Raw genomic sequence first — 22,544 nt, forward strand, 5'->3', positions numbered from 1 at the left:
AAGCCTACAACCAGCAATTCCCAGCTCAGAACGGCAGAATCTACCCTTTCCTCCCACAAGAATGCAGACAACAAACCTTAATGTAAAATAACTGGCCTGAAGCCCAAGTACTTAAACCAGAACTAAGACACTTTTAGAATAACAGACACTAAGCCTTCGACCAACAATTCCCAACTTAGAAGGTTGTAAGCTACCTCTCCTGCCACAAGAGTGTAGACCACAAACATTCTTAATGTAAAACAACTGGCCCAAAGCCCAAGTGCTTAAACCAAAAGGCTTAGAATAATAGTTACAATTTAATCAGGCTACTAACAAGCAGTAATAAATGCAACAGAATAAATGCAATTGAGTACTTTTAAGAACAAGCAGCAAAAGCAAAATAAAATCATAAAGTAGGACAAAACACAACTACAGTAAAAGCAGATGAATAAAGTGCATTTTTTTAGGTTAAGTGGGAAGGGATGAAACACGATAATTCAAGGTTGAGAAACTAAGGGGGTGGGCCTTCTCAAATGATCTCTCTCTACTCAGTAGAATAAGCTGATGAGATGGGACTGAGAGGAGTGTCCAAAATGAGATTTATAGTAGGGGGCAACTCAAAAGCCACCAAATTTAAGAATACAACAAGGACTAGGTGGGTGGGAAGGCGAACTCTTAAAACTCCAGCAGAACAGAAAACTTAAAACAAAACAAATGTAATACTAGAATAAGATACAAAATAGAAGTGACCAATCCTTAAATAAAGAGCTTCAAATCAAAATTAAATGCAGAGATGAATGATATTCAGAGCAATGCAGACCACACAAGCACGTCGGCTAACTATAGATATTTCTAAATAAAAGAGCAATGATGTTTCTCAGCTCCCCCCACTAATTAACTGATGCTATTCACAGTTTGCAAAGGAATTCTTTGGTAACTTTTTTTAACTGGCCCTAGCCAAGAATTCTTAAAACTCCAACAGAACAGAAAACTTAAAACAAAGCAAATGTAATACTAGAATAAGATATAAAATAGATGCGATCAAACCTTAAATAAAGAGCTTCAAATCAAAATTAAGCACAGAGATGAGTGATATTCAGAGCAATGCCGACCACACAAATACTTCATCTAACTAAGATTGCATCTTTAGTATTAAAGGTCTAGGTTGCTGTCTCATAGCCAGGTTTTGACTATACACACAATGTGTCCTTTCAATTCACAATTCCTGTTGTGGAATACCAGTCCAGTTGCTTATTTGTGCTTTCATAAAATTAATACAGTCTGCTCTTTCCAGCTTCTTTGGTACAGCAGAAAATTTCATGTTTTCCCTGCTTGCTCTGTCCTCTAATTCTGTTATTTTTTGAAACATCTCTTATTGTGCATTCTCATATTCAACCAGCCTTTTCTTCATTTTGACCTGTGAATTTTGCATTTTTATCACCTTCTTTGAACATCTGTTTAAAGCATCTGCCATTTTCCAGCCTTTTATTGTTTGATACGCTACATCATTGTTTCATTTATTTTATTCAGGTCTGAGTGCAGTTGCGTTATGCTTTCCTCTAGGTTACTGGAAGTCATGTCTGGAGCTTGCACTGTTTTTTGCTGAACAGCTGCAGTACTTTTCCCAGTCAGTGTTTGTCACTTTCTGTAGCTGATTTTCCTTCAGGTCCTCTGTATTTCTTTTTTCCTGGCATCCAGACAGTGCACTTACTAGCCAGAAATTTACTCAGAAATGTAGGTCTATTGGCTTTCTCTGCTAAGTTTGTTTTCACATCAGGATAGCTAGAATTAAGCTGTTATTCAATGTGTAGCCATCTTGGAAATCCCTGTAAAGGAAACTTCCTTTGGAGAAACTATTTCTAACACAATGCATCCAGACAAAAATTTGATGTCCAAAAAAAAGGATTACAACTTGTTAGAGATTGGCACTCCTGAGCTTGCACCAGTCACTTCTGTCCTGAAGGCCTTTCTGGATATCTTTGCCTCTATTCCACTGCTCCTGATTCTCAGCCCTCAGCACCTAAAAGACCTGATAGATTTTACAGAATGCCTGAAGATTTAGTTTCTTTATAAGAACCCTTTGACAGATCCGTCTGCCTTTTCTCTTTCTAAGGACAAACTCCCCAAACACCTACCTGCTGCTAAAGCACTCCCCACTGATAAAGACATATTTAGAAAAAAAAGTCTGCACTTCTTTCACTTTAGCTTTAAGCGCTCTGAATTATTAGACTGAAATGACAAAATGTTTGCTATCTATTTTGGGTAATTTAAATAAAACTCTCTCTTCTCTAGAAGTTCCATGCACTTAGCAATAGGCTATACCTATGGTGGCTCAGGCTTCACAAGTGGGCTAGATATGTCATCGAGTGCAACTTTGACACAGTGGACACCTTCTCCAGAACAGCTGCTACTGCATCTGTCATTAGAAGGTGCACATGGTTTCTCTTTCTGTCCTTACCCAAGGACATCAAAGCCAAGCTACTAGACTCTCCTCTGCATAGTGATCTTTAATTTGGCTCTGAAGCAGCCAACTTCTTTAAAAGCTTTCAAGCTCAAGGAAGGACTGTGAAGAATTGCACACAAAATTTCCTCACTTCTGTCCCCAGGTCCCTAAGAAACTACCCAGCAAAATCACACCTCCTTTTGTTGCAGAGAGTCTAGATCCCCTCACAAGGTCAAGAACATGGCTAGAAAGAGATTTCAAGGTAAATTCAATAGGGATTTCAAGTGTGAGAGGCCTCCTTACTCAGACAAATCAGTCTGACTGTGTCCTACCTCCTCCTGTCTCTCTCAGTTCATCCCACCACCTTTCAAAAATACTTACCTCATCGCATCACCGCAAATTGGTATCTCATACTTGCAAACAAATCAGTCCTTTCGATTATTCAACAGGGTTACGGGATGGCTTGGAAGAAAATTCAGCCTTTCAAGGGCATACCCCCCCCGGTAAAGCTTCTACATCCCATCATTCAAGCCCTACTTGACTGAGGTACATTAGAACCAGTTCCACAGTAAAATAGTATTTCATGGGGGACATGGATGGGCTCCCTGAAATTCTAGGGCCAGTGGCTACCAAATTAGAGGTCAGAACACATCGACCTGAAGGAGATGCTGGCTCTGATTCAGGCCTTTCAGATATTTGCCCAGACCTTGGCAAATGCAAGAAAACCACTATTTCCATACATTTCATAATTTTGTCTTATTCTTCAAACCTATTTTCTTAAAAAAAAATGACTATAGTTTAAACTGATGACAGTAATCTAGATAACCACCTCAGCAACAACAGACATGATTATTATTTCAATTCTACATATAATGTAGTCATTACATTTTTATATCCCCCACCCGAGCAACCCAAGATCTCAACACAGTATTAATCTAACTTGCTTTTTTCCAGTCACTATTTCCCTGCTGCAGGGAAAAGCCCAGATACTTTACAAATAAGTAACATTCCATTCTTGCTTTAATATCTTTATCATATGTAGCAGTTACTGATAAAACTCCCTCACCTCACATTTAAAAAAACTTGAATGCACCCTATACAAAACTGCTTTATGATCTAGCATGTCATTTATATCATTAATTTGTTGTATGAATATTAATAAATTTTTCAGTCCCTTCAGTGTTCTTCTAAACATTGCTGACATAAAGTGAAGTATATGCTTTATAATTTACCCATCAGTTAAACAAAGCCAGGAAAATTTTTATCTTTCTCACTTCTTGTAAAGAATGAGTTTGATGCTGTATGGTCTCACATTTATTTTCTAATTAAACCACATCGATGGCATCCTTGCTGGTCATCTTCATTTCCAACACCAGTCTCTGGTTCAGCTCTATCACACTCCTGATTCTTCTGGTCAGCTCCTGTGATTTTATATATATAGGTTCATAGGTGTGTGCTAGTCTATCGGACCTGGAGCCTGTGTAAGCCTAGCCCAAAAAGATTCCCTGGCATCTTGCTGCCCGACGTTAGTTCTCAGTGCCCCTATCAAGCAAGGCCACTGAAGTGATCCCCGGGGTAAATTTTCTATTGCCCATCCACTCGTCAAGATTTCTCTTGAAGAGGGCTTGACGTGAATGGGGATGTCTGTTCCAGAGCATAGGTAGTCTCTGGGTTAGGAACCTGTCCCTCCAGCATGTTCTGTTTGTTGTGGTAATGAGGTTGAGGTCCCTGGAGTGTGTATCACAGAGGGATGGGGATTTCTTCAGATGTAGAATATCTAACAGTTCTGGGTCAGACATGGCTTTGTAGGTCAAGCAGAGATCGCCTCTAAGTAGGCGATATGAGACAGAGTATAGCTGGTGCTTTTTGAGTCTGTCCGTATAGGGCATGTATTTAAGGCCCAGGATCCTCTTAGTGAGGTATTTTTGTGGCCTTTCCAGTTGTTGTAGGTGTCTGGTGAGGTACATGCCAAATGGGGCATTGTATTCTATAATAGGTCTGATGAGGGATGAGTAGAGAGGGAGTACGACCTCTTTTTTCCTGGATGAAAAACCCTTTGTAATGAGATGTGCCACATAGAATGACTTTCTGACCTTAGTGGCAATGTGCTTGTCAAAGGAGAGGTTGCTGTCAACCTGTGTCCCCAGATCTCTTATCACACCTTCGGTGTTTAGTGGACTATCGTCAGTGTGATAGTTCATGGAAACAGAGTTTTTCCCAAAGGGAATGACAATACATTTTTGGTATTGAGTTAAAGGGTCTGTATCATATGAGCGAATCGCACAAATGTCGAATGCTCATAATATCGAACGTACCGAACCTCAAACTTCCTATTGTGGGGGGCTGCACCTCCCACACCCCTGCTAAATATATATTCCAACTCTGAGATTGCACTACAGTTTGGAAAGGACAAATATCCCATTCTTCACTGTACCGCAATCTCAGAAAAAGTACTTCGAGGTCCGGTACATTCGATATTATGAGCATTCGCAATTTGTGCGATTCGCTCATATGATATGGACCCGAGCTTAAGGCCATGGTTCTGGCACCAGTCATTGGTCACAGTGAGGCCTTTTTGAAAAATGTCTACATCAGTTGGAGAGTCAGTAATGTCTCCCAGTTTGCAATCATCTGCAAACTTGGTCAGCCAAAGTCCCTTTTTATATTGGCTTGAACTTCAGAGAAGTAGATGCCAAACAGGAGAGGACCCAGCACTGATCCTTGTAGGACTCCACTTGAAACTGGTCGGTAATCAGATTTGGAATCCGCTACTTTCACAGTGTGGGTTCTATCAGTGAGCCAGTTTGCGACCCACTTTGTGACATAGGGGTTTATGCCACGTTTAGTGAGTCTGTTTATGATTCCTGAGTGAGGGATGTTGTCGAAGGCCTTGTCAAGATCGAGGTAGACTGTGTGAACTACCTTGCCTTCATCCACAGCTCTGGTGACATGCTCATAGAAGTCTATCAGGTTGAGCAGGCATGATCTACCTTTCACAAATCCAAACTGCGTGGGGTCCAGAGTTTGGAGATTCCCTATGTCCCTATTTATAAGGTCCATGATGATGCGCTGCATAGCCTTACATATCAGCCTAGACAGGCTAATGGGGCGGTAGTTCCCAGGGTTTGTAGTCACTCCCTCTTTGTGGAGTGGGATGACCATAGCGGTGCACCACTCAGTAGGAACACAGCCTGGCGTGAAGCTGTGATTGAAAAGGGCAATCAGGTGTGGTGCCAGTTCACTTTGTAATTCATGTAGAGCACAGCCAGTGATATTTTCAGGTCCCATGGAAGCTGTATTCTTGGCTTTGGACAGTACGGTTTTCACCTGTGCAGCAGTGATATTAGGAACTTGATATTCCTCTGGTATTGTGATAGGCCCTTTAGAGGGTGAAAGGGGGGTAAAGTTCGCACTGAACCTATCTGCCAGTATATTGGCAATATCAGTTGGGTCAGTATATGTGTTGCCATTGTGCTGTAGCTCAGAGATCATCTGAGTATTGCCATGTAGGTTCTTGATATAACTATAAAATGCCTTGTGGTTGTCTTTAGTATCAGCTACAATTTTGTTTTCGTAGCTAGCTGTAGAGGATTTGATGAGGGATCTCAATTTTTTGCTGAGGCTAACAAGGGGGTTTTCCTGTCTTGGGACTGCATCAGTTTCTTCCTTCTGTTGTAGAGTTTGTTTATGGTAGGGGTCCACCAGACTGGTTTCCTTTTTTTTTGGAGGAGAGTGTCTTGGTTCTGTGTGTTCATACAGTGCATTGGTGTATGATTCAGTAGTCATGCACCTATTTTCCATTTGCATGGGTGTCGTGAAGTTGGTCACCTCTGTTTTTAGAAGCCCAAAGTTAGCTTTGGAGAAGTTTTTCATGGTGGTTTCCTTTATGGGGGGTGAGGGTGGGATGTGGATATCCATGGTGATTAGCTTGTGGTCAGATCTGACCAGTGAGGAGTTGATCACGTGTGTAGAGCAATGGTCACCCATGTTAGTAATGACCAGGTCGAGGATGTTATTACCCCTGGTGGGGATAAGAATGAGTTGGTCCAAGCCGCTGGAATTTATGAATTCCAGAAAATGTTGAGCTAGTGTGTTGGTACATGAGTCATTTTCCCAGTTAATGGAGGGGTAATTAAAGTCCCCCATTATAAGGGTATTGGGTTGTACCTTAATATTTTCCAGGTTGTTTAGGAATGTGGAGTGGGAGTCTTGGGACATGGTGGGGGATCTATAGCAGGCTGCAACCTGGATCGCAGTCTTGCCCAGTGTTGTACCTGAAGTATCTCTGATGCGTTATGTTGGGCTGCTAGTCTGGAGGTGTGCATATCCTTTATGAATATGGAGACACCACCACCTTTAGGGCTTCAGTCCAGGTTTGGGACCAAAAAGTGTGGTATGAGGTATAGCCTGGTAGCACAGAGGTGCTCTTTGGACCCTTGAACCAGGTCTCTGTTACTGTACAGATGTCGATGTTCTCTATTTTAATTAGTGCTTCGAGCAAGTGCATTTTGAGATTTAGACTTCTAGCGTTGAGTAGCATAACCCTCAGATTACGTTTGCTTGTATCTGTTACAATGGTCATTTTGTTTTCAGGACATTGCCTAAAAAAGCCACTATAGGGGTGGCAAGAGCTTTGGTCAGTATCTGGAATCCCAGGGTTGATAGGTGCAGGCCATCTCTAGCAAAGCATCGAGGTCTGTCGATCATATCATCCCAAGCAGACAGATACTGGATCCCCTTAGAATGACACCAGAAACTTAGCCAATTGTTGAAGTCGATCATTTTCTGCTTATACTGTGGTATCATTCTGGGTGATGGTAGGATGCTACCCAGGGCTAAGGTCATACCTGCCTGGGCTACAAGATCTGAGAGCTTCTCCATGTCTCTTTTCATGTAGTCCAGGGAGGTATGTCATTCACACCAACATGATCAATGGCAGAGTCATATTTGTACCTGTTGTGGAATGTCCTAAGTGCATGCGTTATGTGGCGGATCCTGGCACCCGACAGGCAGCTGACCGTAACTTTCTCCTTATTCAGCAGTGAGTGGGACATGTGCCTTACTGTTGAGTCACCTATGACTAGTGTATTGGGTAAGCTGTTTTGCCTTAGGGGCATTGGTTGAGTGGAACACTGTTTGTGTGGGCTATGTGTCTCATGGTTTGTGCTGAGATGTGATGGTTTCCTGTGTTTCTTCCTCGGAAGTCTGTTGTTTGGGTAGATTTTTATTGAGAGCCTCCGCAAAAGTGTGTTTGTGTTTTGTGTTACTTTGTGCAAGTTGTGGTGGTGTATGTTCTGGATTGCTATGTGTTCTATGTGGTGTGGTGAAGGTGTTGACCTTCTCCTCTTGACTGGAGAGTGCTTGGCTTTCAATGTGGCTATATATGTGCATCTCTCACAAGTCAGAATGTTGGGAGGTAAGAGGAGAGGGTTGCCTGTGTACATGAGGCAGGTGCTACATTGCCTCAGGATGCCCAGATTCACTAGGTTAACAGGAGAAAGCACTGAGAACTGATCTTTAGACATGCCTGGATAGGTGCTCAATTTATTAAGTACTGAAGCTGTTTTTTTCCCTCTTTATGGAGAGTTTAGTGCTGGTAGCAGTATATATGCTACACTAAATGCTACAAGAAGTTCTGAGTAAGTGCTGGACTTAAGTAGTCTACTTTGAGAGCAAAAAGCTGAAACTGGCAAGATCTAAGAGAAAATATGAAGAGTAGACTTTCTGGCACCAGTAATAGTTTAGCCTAGCTTAGCGGTGCTGCGAACCCGTGCAAACACGGGTTTTTAAGTCAGAAAGTTAACAGGGATGGAAAGCAGCCCAAAACGGCCAATAAGGTACTATTTCAGAGCTGGATAGGCTGCTCAATGCTTACCACTTCCACTGAGAAAGGCTTCTGTCTATCACTGTAAGGTCTGGGCAACTCTGAAACTCCAATACAGTTCTGAATTCAGCAAATCTGAATCTGGACTATTCTAGTTTACAGAAAAGGCAGGAGAAACGAGCAAAGAGATTTTTTTTTTCTTTTTCAGAAAATGCAGGAGAAATACAGTAAATCAACATTTAAACACAATACAGGCTAGCGCACATGAGTGTGTAGCCACAAACCATAAATGCAGTTAAAATAAAGGCAATAACTTAGAAAATGGATAAAGTAAAGTGCAATAAACGATATGATTTCTGTAGGGGCTTTTTCACAATTGCATTTTTTACACTGGGAAAGCTCTAATAAACCTGTTGATCAGTGTGCAACCATCTTGGAAGTCCCAGCTTTGCTTTCTTGGACTCTGCAAACTATTAAATATACTGGCTTGTCTGTAGTCAGTAAAGACATAATTTTAAGCAATCCCTTCTTATTAATCAGAAATAGTAAAGAACAATCAAAGAGTATACAGACAAAGAGGTTGGCAAAGAAGAAGTGGGACTGTCAGAGAGATGAAGAAAGTAGACAGGAGTATAAGGAGATGAGGTGCATGGCAAAGAGAGAGGTGGCGAAGGCTAAGGATAAGGCATATGAAGAGTTGTATGAAAGGTTGGACACTAAGGAGGGAGAAAAGGACCTGTACTTGGCTAGACAGAGGGACCAAGCTAGGAAAGTTGTGCAGCAGGTAAAGGTGATAAAGGATAATGGGGGAAACATACTCACAAGCGAGGAGAGTGTGGTGAGCAGATGGAAGGAGTACTTTGAGGGGTTGATGAATGAAGAGAATAAGAGGGAGAGAAGATTGGATGATGTAGGGATAGTGAATCATGAAGTGCAATGGTTTAGCAAGGAGGAAGTAAGGATAGCTGTGAAGACACTGAAAAATGGAAAGGCTGTTGGCCCAGATGACATACCTGTGGAAGCATGGAGGTGTTTAGGTGAAATGGCAGTGGAGTTTTTAACCAGATTGTTTAATGAAATCTTGGAAAGTGAGAGGATGCCTGAGGAATGGAGAAAAAGTGTTTTGGTACAGATTTTTAAGAATAAGGGTGATGTGCAGAGCTGTAGTAACTGCAGAGGGATTAAATTAATCAGTCACAGCATGAAGTTATGGGAGAGAGTAGTGGAAGCTAGGTTAAGAAGGGACGTGATTATTAGTGATCAACAGTATGGTTTCATGCCGGGAAAGAGCACTACAAATGCGATGTTTGCTCTGAGAGTGTTGATGGAGAAGTACAGAGAATGTCAGAAGGAGTTGCATTGTGTTTTTGTAGACTTAGAGAAAGCATATGACAGGGTGCCTAGAGAGCAGTTGTGGTTTTGTATGAGGAAGTCAGGAGTGTCAGAGAAGTATGTAAGAGTGGCATAGGATATGTACGAGGGTAGTGTGACAGCGGTGAGGTCTGCAGTGGGAGTGACGGATGCGTGTAAGGTGGAGGTGGGGTTACATCAGGGATCAGCTCTGAGCCCTTTCTTATTTGCAATGGTGATGGACAGGTTGACAGACGAGATCAGACAGGAGTCCCCGTGGACTAAGATGTTTGCAGATGACATTGTGATCTGTAGTGAGAGTAGGGAACAGGTGGAGGAGACCCTGGAGAGATGGAGATATGCCCTAGAGAGAAGAGGAGTAAAGGTCAGCAGGACTAAGACAGAATATATGTGTGTGAATGAGAGGGAGGATAGAGGAATGGTGAGGATGCAAGGAGTAGAGGTGGCGAAGGTGGATGAGTTTAAATACTTGGGGTCATTAGTTCAGAGTAATGGTGAGTGTGAAAGAAAGGTGAAGAAGAGAGTACAGGCAGGATGGAGTGAGTGGAGAAGTGTCAGGAGTGATTTGTGACAGACGAGTACCTGTAAGAGTGAAAGGGAAGGTCTACAAGAGGGTAGTGAGACCAGCTATGTTATATGGGTTGGAGACAGTGGCACTGACAAAAAGGCAAGAGTTTGATCTGGATGTGGCAGAGTTAAATATGTTAAGATTTGCACTGGGTGTGACAAGGGTGGACAGGATTAGGAATAAGTATATTGGAGGGTCAGCCCAGGTTGGAAGGTTTGGAGACAAAGCCAGAGAGGCAAGATTACTTTGGTTTGGAAATGTGCTGAGGAGGGATGCTGAGTATATTGGGAAAAAGATGCTAAGGATGAAGCTATCAGGTAACAGGAAAAGAGGAAGGCCTAAGATAAGGTTTATGGATGTGGTGAGAGAGGACATGCAGGTGGTTGGTGTGACAGAGCAAGATGCAGAGGACAAGAAGAAATGGAAGCAGGTGATCCGCTGTGGCGACCCCTAACGGGAACAGCCAAACGAAGATGATGATGAAGAGTAAAGAACAATCACGTACTAGCCAGTCTAAAATATTCAGTATGGTAAGGGAGAGAATATGGATACGGCCAAGAAAATATTGTTCTTACCAGTCGCACAAGAGATGGTGGATTTATTGATGAGGAAAGAGGAGAGTGGCGAATGCAGAGATTAATGATTGCAGATGGATTTGAGTTAATATTCAAATGAAAGGATAAGGCAAGATGATTAGCATGAGTTATTTATGAAGGAGGAGCACATAATATTGAAGAGAATAAAAAATGTAGGAAAGGGAGGAGAAGGGAGTACAGCATAAATAATTTTTATTGTCGTTATAAAAAAACAGTTAAGGTAGTAACAGCATTGCAGTAAAGGTGCAGATGGACTGCAGAGTTAAACATCATTGAAAGGTTATCATAAACAGGGAAGTAAACAGTGTGGGAAGAAATAGCCAGGGAATTGTTATGGCTAGGCTTGTATAGGCCCTAGGGCCGATAGCCTAGTACCAACCTAAGAACCTATAGCATCCTGAAATGGAGTTTACATTTTAGAGTTGGTCTGGATGCAGTCTGTTTTGTCATAGGTTTTGATGGTTAGATACTTCAGAAACAGTGTATCCTGGTGACATTTAACTCTTGATACATCATTCTAGGTGATTTCAATATATGCTATATTTTTAGCTCATTCTCTCCAGTGGAGTTCTTTTAAATTTGTACTGAAATTCCCAGTGGGCATGGCATAAAACGTTTAAAAATGAAGTTATTGCCTTACAGTTCAAACAAATCTGCACATCTCTAGAATCATAAGTGTTGCTAGAAAACTGTAAATGGCAAACTATTTAGCCCAAAGTAGCCTCTATAGTGGTTGCATTCATTCAGTTCTAGGTCTTAAACTGGATTTTATAAGCCACAATTACTACAGTACATATGAATTATGTAATGTTGAATTAACAGTTTATGATATCTCAGCAACTGTTGAAGCAGCACATGTACTGCCAGCAGCATTTTCTTCATAAAGCTGTGAATTTTTGTATGAGGCTAAGCAGTTATGTCTGTGCCACAAGACTGAGATGTTTAGAGAAATATAAACATTATTACAGTGCAAATAGTGTACACATAATATTCAATATATTTTTATCTGCAGTAGGCTAGAGATTGAATATCAACACAGTTGTTTGTCATTGTGTAAACTTTAATATGAAATGTTCCAAAGCCTTGTATGTGGCATGGTTTGGGAATTATTAATGCAAATATAAACAAACAGATTTGACACCTGGAGACATCAGTAGGATGTAACTGCCGAAAGGCCTGGAGGTGTCACTCAGGTGTAATGAGTTGTTACATGATCATTTTTCCAGGAATTAATTTCCAGTCTTTTCTATTTCAAGTATTTTGAATTATGGACTGTTATTACCTTTGTCATTGAATCTTGCAGGATTCAGTCCAAGTATTTTTGGAACATGCTTCAGTGAAGGATGACCCTGACCTGGAAGGCAGAACTGCTTTTATGTGGGCAGCTGGAAAAGGCAGTGATGATGTCATCAAGACAATGTTGAGTCTGAAGTCAGATATTGACATAAATATGTCTGATAAGTATGGTGGGTCAGGTAAGAAATTATTTTACTGTAATTAAGTTCATTTTAAATTATGCATCTCCTGAGTGCTTTGAATAATTATACTATTTAAGAAATAAAAAAGGTACAGATGACAGAGGTTATGCCTTACATATATCCTGATGAGTGGATGGGAAATAGAAAATTCACCCCGGGGATCACTCCAATGGCTCTACTCGACAGAGGCACTGGGAACTAAGGTCGGGTGGCACGATGCAAGGGTAATCCTATGGGCTAGGCTTATAAAGGATCCAGGGCCATTAGCCTAGTACACACCTATGAACCTGAAAGTGAAATGTTTTATACCACTGATCACACCATCATATTGGTTTGTGAACTTCGTTTACTCTGGGATGGACTGTTTTTCAAAGTTCTTAGTGCATATGTTCTTGATAGTCGTTATTACTGCCCATACTCTGACATACTTTTTAAGAACTTAAAAGTTCTTAACTGTTTTTCAGTCATAATGAGTCTTGTTTTTTGTATAGACCTGTCTGGCAGTCATTATAAGAATTCATTCTCTTCACTTAGTTATTTGTAGTGGAACAAAGTTCTAAAATGCAGTAGGTGTTCATCATACTGTTTACTATTGCAGTCTTCATCAGTGGAATACCCTGCCATAGAGTGCAGGTTAGTTGGTATAAGGCACAGTGAGTAGCACTGTCATCTCAAAGCAAGAGGTTCTCCAATTTGATTATTGGCTGAGGTGCCTTCTGTGTAGTGTATGCCTGCCCCCCCTGTGTTTGTGTGGGGTTTTCTCCCTTTACTCTGTTTTTCTGTCTATTCCAACGGCTTGCAGTGAGTGGCTTGGCAAGTTTGAATTGTCCCTAGATATGTGTGTGCGTTTGTCCCTAGATATGTGTGTGCGTTTGTGATACAGAAGAAAAAGCTGACAATCTGCTTCTGTTCACCACTTGCCTGGTAAATTCAGTGGGTGGGAGTGACTGTTCTCACAGTTGCCACCAGAGTTGGATGCAGCTTGTAGGCTTGGATGGCTGGATCTTGTATGTTACTCACCCCTTTGATATGCTGGCAAGTGGCAAACATATTCTTTGCCGGTATAGATTAGTCAATAGGCAGGCACGGTAGAGCATCTGGTAAACTTGTGCATGTATGTGATTGGTGTTCAGGGTAAGTTTGTGATGCTGCACTGAAGTAAGGAAGAGTGAGAGTAGGACCACGAAGAGCTTAATTTCAAAAAGTGAACAGGCAGGCACTGTTGATTAATTTAGGGAGCTGTGAAATGTTCAGTGAAACAGAGCTGTAAAGAAGATTAAATGTATAACAAAGGTAAAGTACAAGACTAGAAAAGAAGGAAATAATTGCTAAGTGTTTAGAAATGAGCATTAAAAGCAAATTAGGAAGCCGGGTAAAGCAGAACTAGTAACAAGACTTGCAGTCATAATGTACTGTGTGTATTGCAGGAGGCCTGGTGGGTAATTTCTTTCTGGTTAGGAAGCTGCTTATTTTCTGCAGGGTATGAACACTGCAAAATTATTTTATTTTGTACTTTGAACTATAGGCCACTGAATGTTTAATGATTTGTAATTAATGAGTAATTTTGTTGAAGATTATCATACAGAGAAATTTAGTCTTTCATTATTGATATGGAAACTAAATTACTGTTTATCTCAGTGTGTACACTTTCCTGTAAATTGCTTTTCAGTGTATCATTAAAATATAAGAAAACGTGTATTTCTTGGAACTTTGCTGAACCATTTCTGCATATGGTCAGTCAGTTTACAGGTCAAACTGGTTTAGAGTATCAAAGTTGAAACAGATTCCTGTATTGTACAAGCAGCTGTACTAGATCAATCTCTTTTATGTGTTTCTGTATAGATAATTAAATAGCTACATGAGAAAATAAAACATTTAAAGAAAAAGAGATATCAGTGAGGGAAAATATTACACTAATGCAAGCACTGAGGAGTTTGCTTTATAGAGTTGCTGTGGACTGAGACCTAATTTGTTTTGTACATAAGTGGCATATTTGTCAGTTTGTATGTCTGCAGGTGACTGTGCTGTGTTGCACTTTGATAAATTACAGTGACTGGAGGAAAGGCATCTTTAAGACTTTGATTTCACTGACCTTACTTATGTTAGAGTGAACTGTAATTGTACCTTCATAGGTGTTAGGAAACTTCAGTGCAGGTGTTACTTGTGCTACATGAGACCAGTTATCCCAGCATATCAAAAATGAAAACAACTTAATACAATTCAAAACTCATCTAGCTGACTGTCTGCTTAGAACGTAAATGTCAGTGCTTCAGAGAAAACAGGTGATATATCTGGCTTCATAATTATCAGTCATAGGTTATGAATTATTCCTGTCTTAGACACCTGTTTGTCATGAGTCATTTGTCATCTTGAAACACAAACCGACTGTATTTTGCTGTTATTGTCTTCAGTACCACAGTATAATTTATGTCCATTTCATGCATTAGAACAAAAGTATTAGGGAGTGTAATAACTGGCTACAGCAATCGACATGTCAGAAGATGAGGAGGGGAACCGGGCATTGAGGTACCAACTCTTTGAGTGGACTGGCTTCTCACTGTCTTAACAGTGATGTACATACACTATGTGCACTGCTGTAGTGTGCCATTGCAATTCTATTTGCAAAATACATGTGCACTAATGTGCTCTGTCTTTACTCTTTCTGTAAAGTGTTTTTTCTTGTCCTTCTACAGGTCCATCTGTGGTAAAGGTTGAGGAAGAGCAGCAGATGTCTGGGTCTGTGTCAGTTTAAGCATCTGATGGGGTGGGCAGTTGTCACCCTACTGAATGAGACCCAATGGGCTCACTGATAACCTTTGTGACCACCTGGCTGTGAGTGGCATGGAAAGACCTCCTGGAGTTTGCCAGCATTAGGTGTAGTTGGAGGATGAGTCTGAAGTACAGTGGCATTTGGATGCCTTCCTAGGTACCATACAGTGCATCTTTTAGCAGCTGGTGGACTTAGTTGACCAGCCAACAATGACCATTAGCCCACCAGAGGCAGAGCCTGCCCATGGAAGTAACTGATATTTGTATGGGTTGTTCTCCGGGGTGGTTGGCTAGTTAAGAGTGCCCTTGCTCCATGTCATATCTCTCCTTCAGATGTCCCCATCCCTTAAGTATTTTTCCTCATAACTTACTTATAGTCCACTCCTCCACATCACTAATTGTTTATCATTAGTAGGTGTCCCTCCACTTTTGGCCTCACCTTATATGTTCATACCTCCCCTGTATGTTCACATCTGCTGTATATGTTTGTCTGCCCCTGTTACCTTTCCTACTTTCTCTGTCAATCCCACCCAGACTCCTGGGTATCTTCCCCACCTACCCTTCTTCCTCATACTTAGAAAGGGATACCTGTCCTGCAAAAGAAAGTATGACTTTTTTGTCCCGCATATATTTCTATATGTGTTGTACTCTGCTTGCTCTTCTAATTTTTTTTTCTTTTTCTGTCTCTCCTTTTCTTGCCATTTATATAAAAAATGTGTTGGCCCTCTTTGGCCTCCTGAAAGTGCCCCAGTTGCAGTGAAGTTGCATGAATAGCCTTACGAACACTTTTACCTTTTCTTGTGACTTTGGTTATGGGATGTAGAGTAGCATATTCCCTTTGATGCTGTTATAGAGTATGACTGCTAACTGTAACATGGCTACACTAGTTTACAATGCAGCCTTTGTTTGGAGTGCTGGAATTATACGAGTCGTAATATATGACTAGGGATGAATGGCTCAAGTCACTCTACTGAATCCTTGCTATGTTTGTGAATATATCCTTTGTGTAGCTTTCAACTTGTAGTACTACAAAGAGCTCAAAACCACATATGATGGGTTGGTGTCCTCTTTTGTTCGCCAGCATGCCACCCGAGTGCAGACCAGTTTTTTTCCATCGTCCATCTTAGCTAAGCTTGAGATGATACTGATGGCCTAATCCTGTTGCATGTCCTTTCACCAGATATCTTTAGATAAGTTTAGATATGTGATTGTACGGCTCACTGTCTTTTGTTGCAGAATTTAAGTTCCTTTATAGTTTGCCATCATTTGTACCTTAGCACATTTTCCATTGACTTCATGGTTGTAGCTTTGATGTCACTGTTCAATTTATTTACTGTGTTTGTTAAGTGGGTTGGTCTGACTGCCCTATGTAAGACCCCTTTTCAGTTGAGGCCAAAGGAGAAAACTCCAAAAAGTTTAAATAAAAGCTCAAAAGCATCATATGACATGAAAAATGCACAAAATAAAATACTGTGATTGAATGAAGCAAATGTATAATATTTACATAATTCATTGATGAAAATTTACTCAGTATGTGAAGTTACTTAGAGATATGCACTGAGAATGGAGGAATATTAGCAAGTATATGGTTAAGTAGGAAAGAAGTTTGTTTGAGAAATAAGTAGAAGTGTGGATGAAAGAAGAATTAGTAAAGGGATAAAAAAGAAGTAAATAGTTTGGTTTGAGGAAGGTGGATAGGACTTGTTATATTTCTTAAAGCTTATGTAAATTCAGTGTGGGGATGGGGTACAACAGAGTGAAAGAAACAGAATGTAGGGGGGGTAACATAGCATTGACTGAAAGAGATTAATGTTATTCTGGAGAGCAAGTACTGGGCAATGTCAGGAATTTGACAAGAAAGCACTTATTTTTTCTTTGAAGAGATTGTGAAATTATCTTTGTCTCATTGTATAGAGGAAGGAATTCCTCTTGTTGGAAACATGCAGAATATAAAGAGTCTCTTGAATTAGTGTTTCATTTTTTTAACAACAAGAAGTTTTGTTCTGCAGAAAGTAGAGATCTTAGGGGAAAACACCTTTATGTAGAGAATTAAGTGAGGGATATTGTCTGGAAAAAATAGTATAATATGTGTTACTTTTAACTTTGAAAGTTTGAGACAGTTAGAAAATCCAAACCAATATAGTTTATTGATGTTAAGCAATGATGTTATGTAACTGGAAGATTCAGTTGCAAATTTAGCAATTTTATTGCAGCATTGTTCCAGTCTTTTTGTTAATGCATTGTTACTGTTTGTTATGATAGAAAAAGCATAGGGTAGACTTGATAGTGGGTAGGATATGGCAGTGGTTTTGTGAGAGTGTGCACTGAGAAACTGAAGATCTGTTGAGTAGTACTAAATAGACATACCTTTTGGATTGTTCCCAATTACCTCTTTCTTCCCTGTTACACCTCCAGCATTTACTGTCTACCTGAGGAAAAATTCTCTGGAGTCTACTTGGGGTACAAAAATGTCTATGTAAGCATTTCCAAGCAAATGTCCTAAATCATCTAGCTGTAGTTGTATATTTGGGAGACCTACATTTATCCTCCCATTGTTTCTTTGTAAAATGCTTATCCAGTATCTCTTTCCAATCTTTTGTAACCTTCTCTGATTGATTTGTATAGTTATCATGCAATATTTTAAATGCTGTATTAATTATTTCTTTTTAGTGGCAGCTTCTGTTGTAGATTCTACTAAAAACTCTACCAGTGCTGGTCTTTTCTTTAGGACCCCTCTATTTATTTCTCTTTGCCTATACTCTGATATAAATCTTTGATAGGGAAGGCAATCTCTAACCTGTAGTCCAAATACATTCTTGGTGTCTTCCCATTCTATTACCTTTCTCCCTCTAGTTATTTGTTCCCAGTACCTTGGTACCTTTCCAGTTTCCTCCAATAATTTCCAACCCCCTCTTGCCTATTGTCTGTATCCCTAACTGCAGTCATCCCTGTAGACAGAATCTCCTTTTTCCATTGGCTTTGTTCTCAGGATACTTTCTGCTACTTTATACACAAAATATTCTGTATGATTTTTTTTTATTCTCCTTAAAGGCCTGCATCCAAAATCCCAGTCTCTCCTTGATGTTCTTCGTGTTTCACTGTTGCAGTCATTACATTTGGGTAATCTGCTGGCAGGTTGCCCTCAGTTGGCCTGATTAACAAAGTCTTGGGTCCTGCATCGGTTGCTGTCCCTTCTTCCATGACGTTAGGTCGTCAGGAGTATACAACATGCAGCTGACACCATTACATCAGTCTTTCTTGCCGCATGGTGCTCCAAGCAGAAGCAGTTAGCAAGTGCCAGTCGTCCGACTCCTGAAATGTCTGTTTTCGACTTTCAGAACCAAAGTCTTCAACTAAAAGCTGAATACCCCGTTGGGGAAACTTTTTCTTGCTCCTTACCGATGTCAGTAAAAGTTGATAATTGCATTACTTGTGGGAAGCAAATACCTCATAAGGATTTTCATTTGTACTGTATTCCTTGCCTATGCCCTGACCACAACGTACCTTGCTGTCGGTTTTGTGCTAAATTTAATCAACGCACTATTAAACGTCGGTATATTTTTGCCTCTAAATATTTTGGCTCACGATTTAATTATCCAGAAATGTTGTCGGTTAGCAATCCGACTACAGGAATGTCTAAAAAACGCAAAGAAAAAGACAGAGACAGGCTGTAGAGGTCCAAAACTGATGATGATGCTTTTCCTAAGCCAGTCACCAGTTCGCCGGTACTCAGTGAGGCGCTTTCCCAGCCCCTGATACACGCTACTTCTGATTCGCAGGCCTCTACTGAGACCCATTCAGAGTCCGGTATGCCACGAGATGCTTCAATTATGGAATCCGCGGATGGCTGTACCTTAGATGGGTCCAGAGCCGCTGTGCAGGCACCGGCTTCTGAGGGTGTTTTCAGGCCTACAGATTTGTATATTAGACTGATGCCATCCTCAAAACTAAGGCCAAAATCTAAATCTATGTCTAAAAACATGATGCCTGGGCCACATGTGCAGGCCCCTATGCCTAAAAAAACAAATGATCAAAATGGCTGAAGATTTAATTAGTCTGATCAGGGGTAGTCAACCCCCTCCTTCTAAGAGGCCTACGCAAGACATTAATTATGAATCTTCTGAACAGTATTCTATTTCTTCTGACTCTTCCAATGAACAGGATATGTCTATACGTACTTATGAGGACTCTGATGCAGAAGATTCCATTCCTTCTGCTCCCCCCTGAGGTTTTTTCTTTTGGGGAAACTTTATATACCTTAAGGGAACATTTCCACTGGGAAAGTCAGGATTTCTCTGAATCTAAAAAATGTAAAAAGAGACTTAGGGATTTTCTTCTTCTTCCTCAGCATAGGCCTTTGGCTATACCTCCTGTTCTAGACATTGTTGATGATTGTTGATGATGTTTTTTCAGAATCTAGTATGGCTCCTGATTCTCTGCCTCCAGCTTCTTGTAAGCCAGACAGATACTTCAGGGTTCCTGACTCCCACAAATTCCTTTTCAAAAATCCTATTGCAGATCCAGAAACCATTTCTCAGGGTCCCAAGGGCATTAAGGCCTCTACTGCTAAAAATCCTACCCCTTCTGATAGAGACTCCAGACGCTGGATAGATGGGGTATGAAGGTTTACACTTCTGCAACCTTGGTAATCAGGGTTTTAAACTGTCAATTTCATATGCTTAAATATCAACAGCATATCATGGGACTGCTTAAACAGAAAATTATGTTAATTTCTGACTGTGTGGAAAATAAAGATTTACAGGATTTATTGCATTCAGCTGAACAAGTTGGAAAACATATTTGCAATGTGGTTTTGATTCTTTGGAGGCCCCATGCAAGGCTGCTGTAACTGAGTCTGTGCTAAGAAGGCATGCTTGGCTCAAAGAGCAAACTCTTCCTGATCATGTTAAAGCAAAATTGTTGGATGCTCCTTTACAACAGGACCGTCTCTTTGGTAATAAGGCTGAAGACGTTTTAAAAAAGATGAAAGTTAAAGCTAAATCTATGCGAACTGTGAAAGATTTCTTACAAGTGCAACCTCCAAGATTCAGTAGGCACTGGCCTACTAAGAACTTGTCCTTTCCAGTTCCTTCAAGAGCCACACATGTCAAACCCGGACATTCCAAAGGCTCCAGGTAACAGTCACAAGGGACTTTTAGAACAAAACAATGGGGTGCCTCCACCTCCAAATCTGGAAACAACAAGGGAACTCCCTATGGTAAACAGTCTCAATGACTTCCCTCTACACTCACCAAGCACTTACCTTTTAGCCGCACTTTTGGGGGGAAAACTGGCACTTCATGCAAGAAACTGGCAACTTATAACTCAGGACAAATGGGTTTTAAATATAGTATCCCAGGGATACAGATTTCATTTCCACATGTTGCCAATCCCAAATGGATGGCCAGACCTGCCCCCAAATCAGTGGACAGAGGCCCAGAAACAAGTACTTTTCCTCATGACCATGGGGGCTATTCAACCAGTACCAGAAGAGGAAAAGGGACAAGGTTTCTATTCAAGACTTTTCCTGGTACCCGGAAAAGACAAATCATGGTGTCCAATTCTGGACTTATCTACTCTAAACACATTTCTGGACATTCCAAAATTCAAGATGCTGACACTTCAGCAGTTACTTCCTATGCTAGGCAAAGATGCCTAGTTGGTAACTCTAGACTTAAAAGAGGCTTACCTGCATATCCCAGTCAGGGAATCTTGCAGAAGATACCTCCGCTTCAAAGCAGGCTACTTGCATTACCAGTTCTCTGCACTGCCCTTTGGCTTAGCTACTGCGCCCAGGGTCTTCACAAAGTACCTGGCTCCAGTAATTGCATTTTGCAGGCAAAGAAATATTCAGATATATCCATATTTGGACGATTGTCTAATTCAGGCAGAAAACAAGGCCATTCTTGTAAAGCATCTGGCATTGTAAAAAGGGTTCTAACTTGTCTAGGGTACACCATAAATGAAAATAAATCACAACTGGTACCCTCTCAAAAAAAATTACATTCCTGGGTGCAAGCTTGAATACAACTGCCCAGATGGCTTACCTTACGCCAGAAAAGTAAATTCATTTGGTAACTTACTTCAAACAGATGGCCACAAAAACTCTGCTATCTGCAAGACAAATTCTGCAAGCCTTGGGGTTCATGGCCTCCTGCATTCTTCTAATTCCATATGCAAGACTGCATATGAGGAAACTTCAGTGGTACTTAAAATGTTTATGGAGTCAACATTGTCACAGCCTAGAAACAATGATTCCTATCATACCTTGCCTGCAACTAGAGTTCCTATGGTGGGCAGGGGCCTGCTACCAAAACAAGGGGCTGCCATTCACTCCACCCCCTTCTGCCCAAACCCTAACTACAGACGCATCAGACTATGCATGGGGGGCTCACCTGGCAGGCAAATGCATTCATGGCAAATGGAGCCCAAATCAAATGCACCTTCATATCATTCAGAAAGAGATGCTAGCTGTACAGAATGCACTGACAGCCTTCAAGGACTACCTTCATCCAGGACAATTAATGATAAAGACAGACAACACCACAGTTATGTGGTACATAAACAAGCAGGGGGGTACACACTCCTACCCCTTTTGCAGACTAGCCATGGCATTGTGGAACACGGCCTTGACCTACTAAATACAACTACAAGCTCAATTCCTGCCAGGAAAGCTGAATACTCTGTCAGACGAACTAAGCAGAAATCTCATGGACCCACACGAATGGAAACTGGAACCACGGATTTTCAACATGTTGACACGCAAATGGGGGAGTCCAGACATAGATCTTTTTGCCTCACCCCAGACCTATCAGTTGGACAAATTCTGCACAAGAACTCATCACAAAAAAGCCTAGAAAGTGGATGCTCTATCATTCAGCTGGAAAAACCTATCAGTCTATGCTTTTCCCCCTCTGCCTCTGCTCTCCAAAGTTCTACTAAAAGTCAAACAGGACAAACTAAAAATGATTCTGATTGCTCCAGACTGGCCTCGCCAACACTGGTACCCACTCCTGCGCAATGTGTCACACCTTCCACCATGGCACCGGCCTCAGACACCTTACTTACCGTCTCAGCAGAACAACCAAATTCTGCACACTCAGCTCCAAACTTTGAATCTTGCAGCGTGGCTAATCACCTAAATTCACCCTTAGCATCCCTCACCAAACCTGTGATGGATGTCATTTTGGAGGTGAGAAGCCCTAGTACTAGAAAATCTTATGCTGACAAATGGAAAAGATTCTGTGCCTGGAACCAGTCACAAGGAATAAGCACAGCAGTGCCCAATATTCCTCAGATTCTGCAATACTTAACTGAGATGCTTCACAAGGGCTTGTCCTTTTCTTCCGTAAAAATCCATGCCTCAGCCATTTCAGCTCATTACAACACAGAACCTTCCATCTTCTCTCATCCTCTGCTAAAGCAGTATCTCAGAGGGGCCAAAAACTTAAGACCACCCAGGAAAGCTCCAACCCCTGCCCGGGACCTCAATTTTGTATTGGAAAAGCTCACTCTC

The 22,544-nt window shown here is 41.1% G+C and overlaps 1 protein-coding gene across 1 annotated transcript in view; it reads left to right on the forward strand.

Moving 5' to 3' along the window:
• INVS (inversin) overlaps positions 1–22,544 on the forward strand; it is a 3,016,309-nt gene that overhangs the window by 1,542,341 nt on the left and 1,451,424 nt on the right. The window contains exon 8 of the mRNA XM_044065609.1: positions 12,085–12,256. Within this exon, the coding sequence (XP_043921544.1) occupies positions 12,085–12,256 (172 nt within the window). The remainder of the gene's footprint in view (positions 1–12,084; positions 12,257–22,544) is intronic.

The sequence above is a fragment of the Protopterus annectens genome, chromosome 3.part0 (genome assembly GCF_019279795.1).
Source record: "Protopterus annectens isolate FY-2018-M chromosome 3.part0, PAN1.0, whole genome shotgun sequence".
Lineage (NCBI taxonomy): Eukaryota > Metazoa > Chordata > Ceratodontiformes > Protopteridae > Protopterus > Protopterus annectens.